The sequence below is a fragment of the Gymnogyps californianus genome, chromosome 19 (genome assembly GCF_018139145.2).
Source record: "Gymnogyps californianus isolate 813 chromosome 19, ASM1813914v2, whole genome shotgun sequence".
Classification (NCBI taxonomy): Eukaryota; Metazoa; Chordata; class Aves; order Accipitriformes; family Cathartidae; genus Gymnogyps; species Gymnogyps californianus.
In genome coordinates this window covers 4,885,460-4,902,874 of record NC_059489.1, presented here as the reverse complement: position 1 = coordinate 4,902,874, position 17,415 = coordinate 4,885,460, and the positions used below count along the sequence as shown (strand labels likewise).

The window sequence follows — 17,415 nt, the reverse complement described above, 5'->3', positions numbered from 1 at the left end:
ATTTCCAGCTAGTCTTGTATGCATTAAACGCACACTACAGTTTCTGGTGAAGTGGCTATGTTTTGGAAACAGAAACGTCTTCTGCTGCTATAAATTAGTGGGCCTACAGTAATCACTTGTGATACCAGATGTAGGAATTTGATCATGAGTTGCACGATAGCTGACAGCTGGGCTCCGCTGCCCGGCTGGCAGGACTTGAGTTGTTGAAGCCTTCTGCAATAAGAAAGTCTTAAGAAGATTTCTAACTTGTCATGGGCTCTGAACTCATCATACAGCTCCTTATTCGCCCTGCCTACATGAGCTGATTTTTTTTTTTCCTAAGACAAGGAGAGGGGAAAGGAGTCAATGTAAGGATCAAATTGTTCCTTTCTCATTCAACACAGAATTTTGCATGTCAGTAAAAATTTTGTCATTTTCTCATCCAGATTTGCTTGTTCTAAATGAGGTCTTTGGCTGATCACGGCATTTATTGGCACAGAGGGAATTTATAAGCACTGAGAGAATCTGAAGGAAGAAGTGTCATGCGCACACATTAGTGCATTATCTGCAGGGCTTTAAGAAACTGCTAGGGTTTTGCTAGTGTGTATAAAAAAAAAAGAAAGAAAGCACCAGAAAACTGAGAAACTGGGTCATCTGGATTCATTTGCTGCATATCTTTCCAGCTGGGCTTTTGTTGCTGCTCAGACTGACATATCTGAGCTCACATTGTAGTCACCAGGACTGTGCAGCATCCTACATGCCTGCTGTTCTTGCCTCCTACACTCATCTTGTTTATACTCCAGGGTGTCTGGAGGGCCCAGATCAAGGTCAGAGTTGTGCTGCAGCTGACCGTGAGCTTGCTTACGAGCAGCAAGAGGCTGCCTCTGCCTCAGTGAGGGTACCTGCTAGGTACAACAGGCGAAGGCACAGGGACATGTTGGGACTTCTACAATGTCATGCAGTATATTTATCACAGAAAGGAGAACAGCCAGCTGGGGTGTCCCAGCACTGTGGCCACCTCCCTGGACTGTTCTGCTTCTCTCATTCTTCTTCAGCTATTTGTTTCTCTGTTCCTTTATTCTCAACAGCACAACACATAACAGCCTCTCCAGTCTAGACTGCTTTTCTTTCTCTTCCCCAAAACCGTCCTGAAAAATCTGCCAGACCTTCTTTGGGGCAAATGCCAATTTGATGGCTGTGTTTAAATTCAGTGTAATCTCTTTTTATGGTGAGTAGTGATCAGAAAGGCTGAACTGTGAAGCTGAGATTATAAGCAATAAGTACATTGCTTGTTTGCATAGTCTACTGAACAGAACCGTTCTCTGTCTTATCACATGAATCTTTTTGTGTTGTTAATATACTTCTGTTTTCCTATACAAAACTTGTATTCTCTGCTGTTGCAAGGAAGTTTTGTTTGATCCCAAGTGCCCAATGAGTTTTCTCTCCTATAGTCTGGATTCTTCAGGGAATGCGGCTACTATGGGTTGTGCACATCTTTGTCCTTTCTCCTTCCCCAATAACTTTTGATAAGAGGGATGGAGATCACTAAGGTTTTAAGTTCCTACGAGCTGCATACACAGCAAGGGCTCCTAGGGAAGGAGATTCTGTTAGCACCCTGCTCTAAGATGAGAGGCTAGGTCACAGATTCACCCTTTACTAAGCTCTTGAGATCCTAATAGGAGAGTATTAATGTGTCCCAGCTGCAGAAGTTTTGGTCAGAGCACACGCCTTACTCAGCACCAGATAATCCAACTATAAGACATGATTTCTCCTTGCAGAACTATTTGTTGGCTGATTCAAGTGAACATTAGAGGTATTCTTCCACTTGGGGTCTTCTGTAGAAGATATAGACCAACTGAGCAACAGATAATGCACCAAGCTCAACACATATTTTATGATCTTTTCTTTTAGGTGGAAAAACTGGCAAAGTACTTGGACCCAAATAATTTGGGAAGAATCAATTTTAAGGACTTCTGTCACGGAGTTTTTGCTATCAAAGGTATGCGCATATTTCTTAAAAATAATACACTTCAGTTCCACTAATGTTTCTCTGGTTGCAGAAAATGTAATGATCAAAGACATCTTCTCTTTTGACTGTGGTTATTTGTAGTGACAGTAGGGCAACTCTGGGAACAGAGCCAGTACATTTTTCCTTTTTGTGCATCTCATGTATCAATGGTGAGCAATGCTAGAGTTCCTGCATCTACAGGTGCTTGTGTATTTGTTTGCTGTTACTCACAACAAATGTGATATGGTTTAAAGAGAAACGTAGCAGAAGAAAGAGTAGCTTTGTGGTTAGCAGCCAGTGCTAAGGTCTGATACTTCCAGATTCTCATGTGGTTCTGCTGTTGATTTACCTAAGGAAGTTAGAGAGCCCTTGGGCTTTAGTTTCTCTACTAGGAAATTTAAGACTATTATACTCTTCTTGAGGTACCTGCAAGGTTAGTTAATTCATGCTTTCAAAGTACCTGGGGACATGTATTGGAATGAAAAGGGTTAATTACAGGTTGGCCATGCAAGCCCTGAAGATAGAGACCAGGTGGATCAAACCATCTCCTTTGCAAGGAAACACAGTTCTTGACAGAAGACATAGACATTATTATGCTTTATAGCTTAGCCAAAGGGCAACGAAGGAAACAGTGAAGAGGGACTTCAGCTGTTTTGCTGCTGATTAGTTTTCTAGCTTCCCATAGCAAAATAATCCAGCCTGTCCTTTTCTGGACACGTAGTATGTCCTTAGTAAAGTGCCAGAGTGCTGTCACAGCCCAGAGGCTTCACTTCAGGGACCGGGTGAATGTCACAGCGATCGTAGTGTGATTCCAGGAGAAGCCTCTGGAGAGTCTGCTACGATGAGATTATTACGAAGCCATAATGATGCAAGAATGTAACACCACAGCAATTTTAATTAAGTTTATGGCAGCCGAGGACAGTGTATAGTTATGTAAAATTACAGTGAGAAGCTGCTCTCTGTCCGTGTTCATGGAGACACCTTCCAAGGTGACACTGATATGGTTGAAGATCAGGCAATAGAAAGCCCAGAGGAAAGTTAATACGTTAGTATATAGACACTAAAGTCTATACTAGAGGTTTTCCTTGCCCAGGAGATGCTGTAGCAAACTGGGTTCTGAGTTAAATAAGACACAAGCTCTGTAAATCATCTGGTAGTCCTCTGTAATTCACAGTCTAAAGATGTGCACAAATGCACAAAATATAATCAGGAAGGGATAGATGTGACCCAGAAGAACATCTCTTCTGTAATAACTGTGCCCTTGTCCACAGTGGCCAGTACCCTCAGTGAAGGAGCGGGCAGCAACATTTCCTTTACTGTGAGGGACAGCGTGTACATATTGACAGTTATCAAAGAGTGATGATGCCTGGGGAGTTTTCATCCTTGCTCACCTCGTGGGAACTGATTCATATGTTCATATCTAATGTCTAGTCCTGCAAAGATGTGACTGAATCAAACTCTCTGGAATACCTTGTACTCCAAGTTTATGAATAGCTTAAAGCCCTTATGTGGAGCATATTATAGTTAGGGTCCAAATCATATGCTTGATGGATATTAGTATGTATATGTGAACAGATACAGAGAAATCATCCAATTCTGCAGCATCACCTAGAGCTCTCTTAGCACATCATTAGCATTGTCAACACTTACACAGTGTCAGCGCCAAGTGTGTATAATCGCAGGAGCAGTTGTATCTATTTCTGATAAGACATTGTTATGCATGCTTTCACAGCATCTCTTCAGAAAAGCTGGTTCTATTGCTTACCTCACAGCATGGAAGTTTTATTGGTCTTTAGCTACCAGCCATTTTTTTCTTAAAAATGAAATTGGTCATATTAAAGTTCAGAAAGGGTATGTCTACCTTTCAGAATGGGAAGCCTCCACCATGTTGTTACCTCTCACTTTCCAGTGCAGCCACATCCCAGGGGTAGCAGCAGACTTGTTACCAAACAAAAGCAATTTGTCTTGGCAGGAACAGATAATAAATATGATTCTTTGACATCTCAGCCTATTGCAATTGCTTGGGGCAATCAGATTAATAGAGCAAAATGAGATCCTACTATAAATCCAGTGGTTTTTTTTCAGTAATGGAGTATGTGTTTTTCTTAGCACTGGAAGCCAAATGTTTAAATTCAAGCTTTACTATCCTAATGCCTTGCCGTATTTCTTATTTATGAGACTTCAGATTAATTTGCCTCACAGATGTTTGCCTATATAGTATGCTGAAGAAATTTTTTGCTGCACAGAGGTGATATAGTGTCAAGGGTTTTTTGGTAGTTCAGTGCCTTGAATTTGTTTGTTAAAGCATGAGGTTTGAAGCATCTAGAATTACAGATTCAAATCTCAGTGGTAGAGAATTGACCTCTGATGATGTTGATTTGAGCATTTCAGATCCAGGTATGGATCTTAGCAAAAAACTAAATGTTGGAACCTGAAAAAATCCCAAACATTGGAGTGCTCAATGTCTGCTCTGTAACTGGTTGGTAGCAGCTCTCACTGCAAGGAGAAACCCCAAACCCTGGATCTAAAATCTGCAGCTTGGCCGCTCTCCTCCATAAACCAGGGCATTATTCACTCTTGCATGGTACAAATGAAAAGCGTTGCATTCCTTTACAAGCGGACATCAAGCCTTGCCTCCTCCTTAGTGCTTCTGAACTGGATAAACCCCATGACCTATGAGTCATGTACCTCCACAGCAGCTGCTGGGACTATCAGGTGGAAAAGACAATTAATCTTCTTCAGCTGCAGAGTAGCAGGAACTATGGGGAAGGATGTGCTAAGGAGCCTCACTAAGAGCAGGGACCTTTGGAAGTGGTGGAGAGGACTTTTTCAAGCGGAGGTGTCTATGCTAGAGGGGGGAAGTGAGTTGGAGGAACTCATTCCTGCTGTGTCTCTGGGGTGGAATACTGGACAGGCAGGATGCTTTCTATTTGTGGAAAGCTTTGCTTCTTTTTGCTGCTCCTTTGTGGATTAAAGGACTTTGCCTCAGCATCTGTGCTGAGCCCCTGCTGTCTAGGCTGCTTTCCCCATGCAATTAGGCTCTGCCAGAGCCAGGGACAGGCTTGCCATCAAATTTAAAGCTTTGCAGCAATTTCATTGGAATGCCAGAATATGAAGGTTTTACTGCTGCTGAAGCTACCCTCTCTATCTGCTCACTGCATGGCTTTATTTCTAATAACTGTGTCTGTCTGGAGAGCAATTGCCATGAAATAACACCTGTACCCTCTTACCTAGCAGCTGTGTCAAAGCCAGTATAGCCTAAGAAGTGGCACTGCTTAGAGACTTTGAGAGCAGCCAGAACATCACTCAAAGGCTGAATTCCCATTGATTTCAGCAGGGTCAGCATGGGATCTGTTACTGTTTGCTCAGTGGAGTCAATGAGTGGTTTTGCTGTACTGAATTTATTGTACTGATCCAGTAAATATTTTCTGCCACTTGTAATGCTTAAAGGCTTGAGTGGAACGGTTACTTCTAATGTCCTATGCAGGCTGGTAGGTTCCACAGTCAGACGTGTTTGCAAGACCAGGCTCTTGGTATGTTTAACAGGCTCTAATTAAGTCTGACCTGTTCCTTCTCCTTTAAGATTTCTGTTGTCTTTCCAGTAGTCTCTCTGCTTGGATACTCCACTTAAAAAACTCCGAACTCTGACAAATAAAGGGTGAGCTCCCCCTACTGACCGTGGTGTTGCAGCTCACAGAGATGAGAGGGTACAGCACGAATACAAATACAGAATTAAAAGATAAAGGCAAAAGTATTCTGACTTTATAGCTTATTTTAACCATGAAAGCAACGCTGACCACTGTGTACTAACTGGAGGGTAATGGCTTTCATAATGGGAGAGACTGAGCCACGTTAGCACAGAGCATTTCTGCAATAATGAATCTTTGTGCTTTAGCAGAATCACTGTTTTTTCAGATGAAATGCTACAGGAAACAGGAAAAATCACTGTTTTTCTTCTGGAGCAAGAGAGTCTTTTCCTCATCTTGTAGAGGTTTTAAGGACATTTAAGTTATGCTCTGTTACGATATTTGAAAATGGAGAGTTGTAGGAGCTCCTTCATATTTATTAACAGTGTGGAAGAAGCACAGTTGTGAATTTATACGCTTCACCACCTGCAGCAATAGCAACCTTTGAATCTTCAAAACAGTAACACAGACCATTATGTGCCTTCAAAAATCCATCTCTCTGCTTCCCTGGATCTTTAGGCATCTAATTACTGCAGTTGGCTGGAAAGCTTCTAGAAGCAGTCTTTATGTGAGCAGATAAAAGTTAAAAGTAGATATGTTTCTCCATGAGTTCCTAGCAATTTTGATGAAAATTCCAAGAATACAGATTTTCCCAAAGCTTTAAAGAAATGTTCAAAAAGGGAAGTTGGCTGTTCTGGTAGCTCAGACTCTCGCAGGTTGTCTGGACTGTGAAAGAATATGAAAATAATATTATATGAAATTTGATGTTTTTTCCAAAACAAAGTTTTCCAAAGCAGAGTATTTCTGGCCTTCTCTTTTACTGGAGATTTTTTTTTTAATTTGCTTTTATGGTTTCATTCAGATGCTCCAAACACACATATTTCTCACAAAACCAGTGCTGAATTTTGACCATATCTTTTAACTAACTTTAAAATCTAATTTGCAGTCTCACAGCTGAGAATAGTATTGTACCAGCTTTTCCCTGAAGATCCAGTATGGAATAAGAGATGGATATGTTGCAGTCATGTAAAAGGAGTTTATCTTTATTTGCCAGACACCAGTATTTGTAATATATACCAATACCTAAGACCAGGACAGCTGCACTAGCACAGGAATTTCAGTAAAGCACTGCAGAAAACCTCAAAGTCTTGACAAACCCATTTAGGCTCGTAGCTGTAGATCTCAGACTTCACAGTATGCCATAACTGGAGATGATTTGATGAATCTATCCATTCTTTTAAGAATAACTTATTGACAGGAGTGGTACTTGGGATGGCTCCAAGGAGAAGGACTGTCACGTAAATGTGAAGAGCCAAGCTCTCCTGTTGTAAATTACACTCTAGCTGTTTAATGAACTGAAGATGGTTACTCTTAAAAGTACTTCAGAGTTTTCTAAGACTCAACTAAATTTTACTAAAAACAGCCTGAAACCATAAATGAGTCCAATACACCATTAAAGATTCAAGGGTAGATAAAGTAAAAAGCTACTGCTCTTAGGAAAAATGCCAGAAACCAACTACATTCAATTAGGTAACCAGATTTGATTTCCTATAGTATTAAAATTGCTTAATTGCCTGTGAAAATTGCATGATGCAGTATGGGTTAAATCTCCTTCTTGGAGCATTTGCAGGAAATAGCTTTGCTACAATTGTGTTTATTTGTGGCCAGAATGTCTGTTTGCAAATTGACTGTTTGTTAGGGTGTGAAAACCAATTTTTTTTAAATGAAACTGAAGGTAAATTTGTAAAATTATCTCGTAAGGGAAGTCATGTCTGGCATCCTGAGTGAACTGAAAAAGTTAAGATTCATGTCTTCCCCTTTAGTGACTTGTAAAACACTTTCATCATCATTGCTTAGGACTAAAGATGATCCTGTCCTGCCTCTGGACAGCCAGCACTGTGTTTTGAGAGTTTACGAGTCTTAGGCAGGTATTTTCAAGAAAGGAAAAAATCTTAGCTGGCTATTTTTACAAAAAGAAAGGATAAATGACCTAGTGGTGCTACCTAGAATTCTCGTTCTGCAACAGACTACTTCTGACCAGGGACAGGTGACTTGCCATTTTACTTCACTTTGCCCTACAAAGTGCCAATAATTCCAAGCTCATATGCTACTCCCTAACCCAGCTCTGGCCAAATGAACTGTGTTTGCTTATGCATTTTTAATATTAGGATAAATAGTTTTTAACTCAGATAATTTTGACAGACCAGACTAGAGAGTGACTCGGTGCTTTTTTAAACAAGAACTCATACACATCTATGTGTCAAACAGTCTTCTGAGTGGCACAGAGAAGCTGCCTCTGTGCTGGCTCATCAGGTGTCTTTAGCCAGAGAAGAAAATTCAGCAGCTTCTGGCCACTCTCATTTTGTGATCTGATAGTTAAGTTCTTTCTCCAGATACAAGATTGTTCCTGATCTGTGTCACCCCACACAGTGATTTATATAATGCACAGCCCTTTAGCAGAGTGTTCCTCCATAGTGGGCATCCGTTTGTGGAGCTGCAGCAGTAAATACACAAGGACTTGAAACTATTCCTGGGTTAGCTCTTTGCCTCTATCTACTGCCTCACTACGATTGCAGAGCAGCTAAGTCTCCTTGCCAAGTGCTGCCCAAAAATGTAGATGAGGAAATTTTCCCAACCGTGGCAAGGGGGAGAGAACATTGAGCACATTGATGTCTTATGATACAAGTAGACATCCAAATGAAATATCTCTAAACAGCCATGTAAGTGGCTTTCAGTTTTACTATTTCCTGGAAAATGAAGTTATAGCAATAATGGGACATCTTAGTGCAGGAGGTCCTTAAAGTAGCCAGGAAGTATTCCTTTGCTTATTTGCAATGGGTTATTTATGGACAGATTCTAGCCTTGGGTGCATACTGCTGCACAGCTTGAAATATCCATTATGGCAGTTCTGCAAGCCTAGGCAAGCATGTTTCTTCTCAAGAGTGGTACTGGTAGCAGAGAGCACCATGTGTGCCAGACTAGACTGCTCCCTGTACAAATTGTTGTCCAGTACCTTAATATTTCCATATTGAGATTGCCAGAGTAAACCTTGATTTTTCGTTGTCTTCTGTCTGGACTGTGACACACTGATTTAGCTCACTGGCATTTCCCGGGCTGCAAGCCAAAATATATTCTGGTAATAAGAAGACATATGCAAAGTATTTGAGACACGCCAGTGTCCCCTCTTTATATTATGCCCCTTGTGTAAACCTCTTGGAGTACTTGGAAAATTCAAATTATCATTTAGATAAGGGGAGCAAAAGGTGAGATATATTAGCACTGTTGCAGAAAAACACTGAGTAAGAAAGCTGATGCATTTCCCGACAGTGTGCCAAAACCCCCCTCTGGGTGATAAGGGGTGGCCCAAAGAAAAGACCAGCACCACAGTCCTCCAGAGTTAAGAGATTCTGATTTGTGTCTTCACAGGGAAAAAGAGCAACAGAGAATTTATTCTTTAAACACAGTTCTTAACAGGAATAAAACCAGCGGCACAGTCCTAAGATTCTTGAAGCCAGTGGCCATCTTTCCATTGATTTGATAGATGTTGGAACAGGTTCAGATGTCTGCAAGGTAGCAATGATGTGTTTTAGTAATATCAGAGGGAAATGGCCTCTCAGTGTTTCCTTCTCTTCTTCCCTTTTTTATGGAATATAATAACATGCAAATCTTCCCTGCAGGATGAAGAGATCCAAGCTGTCATGCCAGCTTGCATGCTAAGCAAACCTCTCCCACAGGAGACACTGGTTGCTGCACACTCAAGCATCTTCCCGCCAAAAAGTCACCTTTGTGGAAGGAGATAGTCTCAGATGAACCTACATCCTGAGTCTGTCAGTGCAAATGGAAACGTGGCCTGTGACTTCAATAAGAGCAAGATTTGGCTTTGTTTGCCATTTTAAGTTATGCAGCTCAGTAAACAAATTGGATTAAATGCCTGGTGATGTTCTGGAAATGGGTCAAATGCTTGATCAGCTTCTGTGGTTCTGGATCAGGACATAAAAGCCTGTGCCAGGTGGCTCTCATGAAGAAGTGGTGAGGGCTGCCCTGAGTAGGTTAGGTACAAAGGAGGCAATGCTTTTCTCCACAGCGTTTTTACCGAATAAATCATAGACTTGAATTTAAATGGCCAAGGGCTATCATGAAGGGGTCCACCTTAATGGACAAGGAAAATGAAAGAATGTGATCAGGAATAATCTTAGGTAAGAACTGAACAGCAAAGAGGGGACACAGAAGACCTTGCAGCTAAACTCTAGGTTTGAGACCCTAGAGATCTGGGAGCTATTTGTGACTCTAGCTCTAACAGACCAATCTGGCTGGCATTTTGAAAGGAGGCAAGGCAGAAAGGTTTCTGACTCCCCTTGTTTTGGGCAGTTAAATCCTTCTTTGAAGACCCACAGCCTTTGTGACTTTTCCCCACCAAATAAAAAAGTTGGGGGAGGTGATAACTTCTCACCTAACAGGCTTAAATGAAGATTGACTGCTTAGAGGTCTTTAGCTAGAAGCACTGTTGTTAATACAACTGAATTAGGAAAATAAGTCTTGAAATTATGGCTGAAGATATTGTTGTTGGGACTTTTTAGAACTGTGTAAACACATCTCCTTCATTACACTAATCTACATCCATTACTGTGTAGCACTTGGCTTTTTTTTTTTTTTTTGGTGGAGATAACTCACTTTAATGAGTAGGTGCTCCATATCATGCAGAGACCTTTTAGCAAAGTAAGCAGTTCATACTTGTAAAGACTCTCACAGTGGGTGCTGGTACAAGGCAGTTTGATGAGTAATAAGCTTTGGTTATTAATGTCAAAAGGTACAAACAGTAAATTGGATTCTCCTCTGTAAGAGGACTAGAGAATAACCTCAGTCAAGCACAGGCTGACACGCTTAATGATAAAACCAAGAGAAAGAAAAGGATCATGGCTGGGTGGGAAATGTGAGAGTCACAGGCAGGGCAAGTTATGTAGAAAGATGCCCTCTCTAGGCAAACAAGTTTAACATCTTGCCTCTATCAGCCAGTAAATTATTTTTTTGGATTGTTATTCCCAGGTGAGGTCCTCTTTGGGAAGTGACCGTAACATACCATTCTTGCCCAGTAAATTCTCCAGCAAAGTGAAAAATGCACAGAAGTGTGCAATTAATAGCTTAATTTATTCTCTGTTCTGCACCACTTGAGAATTTTGCTTTGCTGCAGAAGCGAAAAGGGAAAAAAGTCCTGCTGCCTCTTGTCCATGTGACGCTCCTGAGATCTTAATGGTTGCTTCATTCACCATGTGCTGCCTCTGATATTTGCCTGTGTGTGGGAGACAGGGACAACCTATTGATCCGCCATATTAAGCTTCCTCCATCTGGTCACCTTTTGTGTTCTTTTAAGTACTCCTTTCCTTTGTAAGGAACTCCCCTCCATAACCACAAGATATCTTCACCCCTACAGATGTTATTCCTTTATTTTAAAAACAAGATAGAAGATCAGCTAAAAGTATAAACCTGTGCAGTTCACACTTTCTTACATTACTCTGTTTCCTCTGGCTCACCTGCCTTGTGAGTGGGTACAAATGTGTAATGTCACAGCCAAATGTATTGCATTAGTGATGGGACGGAAGAGAGAAATACTGCTGGATAATTGCAGCTTCCAAGGAGGACAGTGCACAACGCATGCTGAGAAGGTTTCACGCAGTTTAGGCCCAAGGCTGTAAGCTGGTTATTTTAAAATAACCTGGCCTGGTATTACTGCCTTCTGCAGTTCAACATGCTAAGTGCGGTCATTGGTAATTAATGGGGAATGAGGCATTTGGTGATTCCAGTGTTTCTATATTTGTCTCGGGTTTTCAGATGAGAAAAGGACTGAGGGAAACACAGACATTGATTTTTCCAGCTGTTAATGTGGTTGTTAACAAAAACACAGAAGCTGAAAATCTCTGGTTGCAGTGCATAGATAATTGCTTGCCAAACACTGTACGCTCTGTGACAGAGCTCTTTTTGAAGGGGAATTTGTGACATTTAGGTATTGCCTCTTTGTCACTTAGACCAGAGAAAATCAGAAGCAGCTCCACTGACACTAATGTGCAATAGACACTGGCTCATGCCAAGCCTGGAAATCCAGTGTTTGACTTCAGAATTTTGGGTTGGTCAGGGATGGGTTTCTATCCCGCAGGGTAGTTTGCCAAGCCAAGCAATGCTCAGCTTTCAGTTTCATTGCAGTGTAGTGTATCTGTGCTGAGAGTCAGCATTAGTGCAATTGCGCTTATTTAAGTGCCACATGCTGAATATGTGCTGTGCAGAACTCTGAAGGCAGAGCTTTGTTACAGCTATTTAAACATAGTCCAGGGATAGCTTTCAAGGTTTTGTGCCTACAGATTAGCTACAAACCTGTGTTTCTTCCTCCATTGTCCACACAGTCTCTGGGAAGATAAACTCTCAGCCTGACCATTTGCTCTCGTTTCTCTTTGCTAGGCTGTGAAGAGTTACTAAAAGATGTCCTGTCTCCTGAAAACTCTGGGCCTCAACACTACGAGCCACAGTATGTTGATTACTATTACCAGGTGAGAGAAGCACTAATTCTGTCTCATGTTAGTGGGCTGAGGAAGCCTCTGGAGTGATGTGCAGTTGGGTCATTGTAAATGCTGTTGTTTTACTTGGCCTGTTGACTCTTCCTTCCTAGATTCATGACTATTAGCAAGTCTTCCATACTGGTTTAAGCTGCATTTAACACAGGGTAGCTATCAGCTGGTATGAGAGTATTTAGGATTTGGATAGCGCTGCTCTTACATGCCTCAGTATTCGCTTGGCTGTGAAGGGAGACATGGCATACAAGCTCTCTGGCACTACACAAGTGGAAAACACTGATTTGTATCTAATTAAATTAGTCAAACTTTGTAGCTGAACAAGTCCTCAAAGACCTTCTGCAGATAATAAACGGACTCAACAGCTGTTGGGAAGCAGAAACAATACACCTTTGGTAACCTTGATAGTATTTTGGCTGGTGGGTATAGCATATTTTCAAACCATTAAAGGTCTTCATCTGTATCCTTAATTTGACAGTGTCTGTGCAGTCTGATAAGCAGGACAATGTTAAGTTTTTCTTTAAGCATCTATTTGTCTCTCCTTCGTTTTACTTTGGTTTTAATCACCTCCAGCCATGTAAATTCTTAAGATTAAAGGTACAGCTAGCATTGTACATTCAGATAAGGATTACATGTCAATGGTGTTATGAGACTGCAAGTGATCCTGAAATTAGTAGGAAAAGCATTTAACCTTCCTAGGTGATGAAAACAATACATGTGTATAGAGGAAAGATGTGATAAGCATCCTGGTGTTATACTTCATGGTGTTATACAAAATGGTTTCCGCTGTTCATACAGAAAGTATAGAGACATTTCCTTCACCTCAGTGCAGAAGATGTCTGTCACAAGATGGAAGGAGCCCTCCATGACTGCAAACAGGAGGGCAGAATTTGCTCATAAACTTTCTTAATAAGGAAGAGTTGTCTGGGCTTATTGGCTCTTTTTGCTTGATGAAAATGACAGGCTGGTTTTAGCACCTGGGCTGTGGCAGGTTGACACCATCATCACTCTGGTTGTTTTTAAAACCCTATTTTTTTGTAACTGATGACATAGATACCTGCCATGCTGTTGCTTGGTTACCTTAATAAATATCATAAACCAAACTCCCTGTTTTGCAGTAGATGATAGAGGCTATAAAATGGAAAGCAGGCTCTCTGTAAACACTAGATGTTCCCCTGTTGCTATGCAGACATTGCAGGCTGGTTCTGACACTCTTTGAAGGCAGGCGGCATGGTTGTTGGGTCTTTATTGCTCAGGGATTTCACATCTGCTGTTACCCAAAGATGTGCTGTGGAGAGTGCTTGAAGACAAACTGTGAGATGGCTGCAAACTGCACCACTCCTGCCACCTATCCACCAGGAGAGCCTGAGGGTGGGAGTTGCAGTTGCTAATCCTGATAGCAGCTGATGAGTTTCCTGTTTGAGTTCTAGATTTGTGACGCTGGGAGAGGAAGGGGGCAGAGGGTGACCCTTCCTGTTCAGACAGAGTTGATCTGGCAGTGCTGCGGTGGAAGCCTTGCTGATCACTCCTGGGTGGGACTTCTGATGTCCACCAGACACCCTGTAATGGTCCCTGCAGTGGGCAGCACCATTGCAGTACAGTCCAGCAGCTGTGTTTGCCCACTTTAATTGGGCCAATGCAGTATTTGTGCAGCCTCTGAGCAGAACCAGGTTCTTCCCCACCTGCCTAGAGGGCAATGAGCTATCGTGGTGGGGAGAGGACAGGAAACACTGCACGTTGTTGTACACCCCATACTTACCCCACAGCTCCTCTGCACAGCTGCCCTCCAGAGGGGATCGTTTCATCTACAATCTCCAGGTCTTTCCGGTGCAGTTTAGAAACTGTTCGCTAGATGTCACTTAAAGACTGTGAAAAGGCTGTGAACAGGCTCTGCACTTGCTTTAAGGATCCTCTCTATGGCAGGAAGTTGGAGTTTTCAATCTGATGAAGCAGAGGAGAACTGAGGCCCAGGTGGATTTGAGGTTATCACTATTGATGAGATTTGTTCCCCGTTCCCAAGGAAGCGCGTACTGAACACATACGAGTTCTCCTTGCATCTCCCAGACCTTATTGAGGGTGAATTCCTGCTGCTGTAGTCAAGTTTATGTGCAGCTCCCAATGGCGCAAATGGTAGTTGCCTGTCTAATCTGATTTTCATCCCAGTATACCCTTTGCATGTCTGTCTAATTCGCAGGTGCAGTCAAATTCTCAGGCAGCAGAAGGATACATCTGCTGTGATGGCACAAATAGATATTTTAAAAGGGAATGCATCTTTTTTATTCCACCCAAGGGGTTGTACTTACACAAAGATAGGTACTGAGCTGGTTCATTGTTATGCTGTCTCTGTATTCACAATGTGATTTGAGAGGAAGAGGAGATTTATCCTTGTCACATGTTATTTCCCCTGTCCTCTGCTTTCACTTTTGCTTCCCCTCCCAAGTGCCCACTCCCTGTATTGTAGCTTTCCGAAGCCCAAAGGCAGAAACCTGAAGAGGTGAAGGTAATGCCAAGAAGTGGGATGAAGTGGCAGGAGCCATGGTAAGGTGCTGAACTGATCCAGCTGTTTATGCATGTTGAGTCAAATGGGGAAGAAGAAACTGCCAAGCCTCTAGCCTTTAATTGCAACCAACTGGATGCAATTAATTTAAACTGATACATAAAATCCCCTGATACCAGGAGCTTGGGGCATTTCATTTGACATTTTCTAAATGGTCTGCTTTTACTTTTTTTTTTCCCTTCAGTGTAAACAAGAAAAAAGCTGACAAGCTTTTAATGTCTAAAAACTTTGTCCAAAAAGGAGAAAAAAAATCCTATTGTATATGCAATTTAAAATGCAAAGACCATTCTGTGGAAGGTTTCTAATGGTCTATAATGAGAGGCTGTGTCAGTGATATTTCAGGTGAATGGAGAGCTCTTCCTTTGAGCTCAAGTCTGTTAAGGTGTGATACACAGAAAGCAAAGAGCAGCACGTGGTTACTACAGGACTCTCAGATCGGTGGGAGATCTCCCGCTGATTTCCATCACCACTGATTCAGGTTGCAAAGAGTATGTTTTCTCTTTGGACCAGAGACGGCTGGTCCAAAGAAACTTAGGAGGATGGGATTGCAGTTAGGAGTTAGCAGTTATAGAGCCCCTCAGCTCCAGGACCTACAAATAAACCTGCCCCCTCTGTCTATGAATTCAGAATCTGTTGATTTGGTTAAGGTCTGTATTGTGCTCCATTTGAGGCACTGCTTCGGTCAAGTGCTGTTTATTAGTATAATTTCTGTCTCTTACAGCCTTTAGAGAGATAACAGAAATGCTCTGAATTTACTAGAAGCCAATTTATCGATCCTGAATTCCTTTCACAGTGTTTACTGCTATGGCCTCAACTCTTGTTTTGGCTCCAGTTTGAAGGGAGACAAAAATCTCCCTAGTCCAGTGTGCAGGATTTGCTTTGTGGCAAGAATCTGGTAGCACTTCAGAGCCCTTGGATAGCCTTTTGGAGATGGTAACCAACAGAAAGTCCACAGCTGAAGTATGTGTGTGAAAACCCAGACCCAGATTCAGCCAGCTCAAACAAAGCAAAGTGCCTGTGTCTAGTATTTCCGAATGGCTGGCTCTGGGCCTTCCCGGGCACCTAGCCAGCTGGGACCACTAGCCACAGGACTCAGAGGGAATTAGGCTGGCTGCATCTGCAGCTCCCTGGCCAAGATTTGCATTGCAGACCCCGAGAAGCAGTGGTCTAGGTGCTCTTCCGTCTGAGCATCGAAGTTTAGGGAAAAGGGAATCAGCAACAGGAGCTGGATTTTTCAGCTCTTCATCTGGTGTATTTTGGCTGTTCAGATTTGAAGGGAGCCTGAATCTAGATCACCCAGATAGATGACAGAAGAGGAGGTTGAATGACAGATCTTAGAGCCTCTCATTACCAGGTAGCAGGGTACCTATTTGAGTAGCTGCTTGTGAAGGGACAGACTATGTATTTTTACGTATGACTAATTGCCTTTTCATCTGAAATCAACGCCCAAATGCCATACATGTAAACCCAGTGGGAGAGCCTGTTGTAAGATCCAGTAATAGCAAGGTCCTTGTGTTAAACAAGGCTGTTTCTTATTAATGTTGCTGTATTGAGTTGTTGCTTTCCTTTTTTTTTTTTACTGCTCTCACCTGTAAATAAGAGAGTGAATCTGCCTCTTAACAAGGTACAGGATGATTGCTGCATGTCAAAGAATGAGCTGCCTTTTCAGCCTTATGCGTGTTAGCCTGCCTGCCAAGTGATTAATTACACTGTATGAACAGCAGAAAAATTGTTGAAACATGACAAATAAATTGTGTTTGCCTCTGGGATGGAGCTGGGACTACTAGCTGATCTGCTGCTTTGAAAATATTTTCAGTAGCAATTAGGAGTCCCCCACTGGCTTCTGAAAAAAGTTTTTTCCCCACTAGCTGCTTGAGGATATCTGCTAACACCTGTGTCAGAACAGAGGGGGCCTTTCTGCACTGGAAAAAGACTGTGATCCAAATGGGTTTTTCATTAGGCTGTTGAAGAATGTAGCAGTCTGAGACACAGCTGGACTGAGGAAAGGTGAAGGGCCATTTGCATAGGTCTCCTTTGTCAGCCTGGAATTGCAGTTATTATCTCCGATTGTGCTGTCTCTTGCTATTTATTGAAAAGCAAAGCCCAGGAAAGCATTGAATATTTTATAGAACTCAAACTTGCAGTTCTCTTCTTCTTGTTGTTCCCATCTTAAATAAAGGTCTCCTTTTTTTTCCACTCAGGGCACCCCTTTCACCAGGCATGCCAGCAGTTGCAGCAATGCTAGTTTGCTAATGGACAAATACCTCTGGGTCACTTCAGTAGAGAGGAGCAAGCAAAGACATCAAATCTTACCTGAGCTCAAGAAACATCTGCCCTATCACTTCCAGTTTCCCAGAAGCCTGTTCTGGCCAGTTTGGGGTGGTGTCCACCACGAAGACAATGACAGTCAAGGAATAGTACTAACCTGACACCACAAGTTAATGCAGATCTTTACTAAAGATAGCACCATGCATCCTTCAGAGCTTGACTGTTGATGTATTTTTATCTTTGGTGCAGACGTGGTGGCGCTGAGCCCCTAACAAAGTATCTTCCCGCATAGTTTGCTCTGGATCTGTGCACCCTTGCTGTACTGAGCTCACTCTTCCTTCTGGAAGCTGAAGCAAAGTT

At 42.2% G+C, this 17,415-nt stretch overlaps 1 protein-coding gene across 3 annotated transcripts in view; it reads left to right on the top strand.

Annotated features, from left to right (window-relative positions):
- Positions 1-17,415, top strand: part of RAB11FIP4 (RAB11 family interacting protein 4) — a 129,004-nt gene that overhangs the window by 43,874 nt on the left and 67,715 nt on the right. For all 3 annotated transcript variants that reach the window (XM_050908537.1, XM_050908536.1, XM_050908538.1), the window contains exons 2-3: positions 1,891-1,978; positions 12,121-12,209. In XM_050908537.1, coding sequence (XP_050764494.1) covers positions 1,891-1,978; positions 12,121-12,209 — 177 coding nt within the window. The remainder of the gene's footprint in view (positions 1-1,890; positions 1,979-12,120; positions 12,210-17,415) is intronic.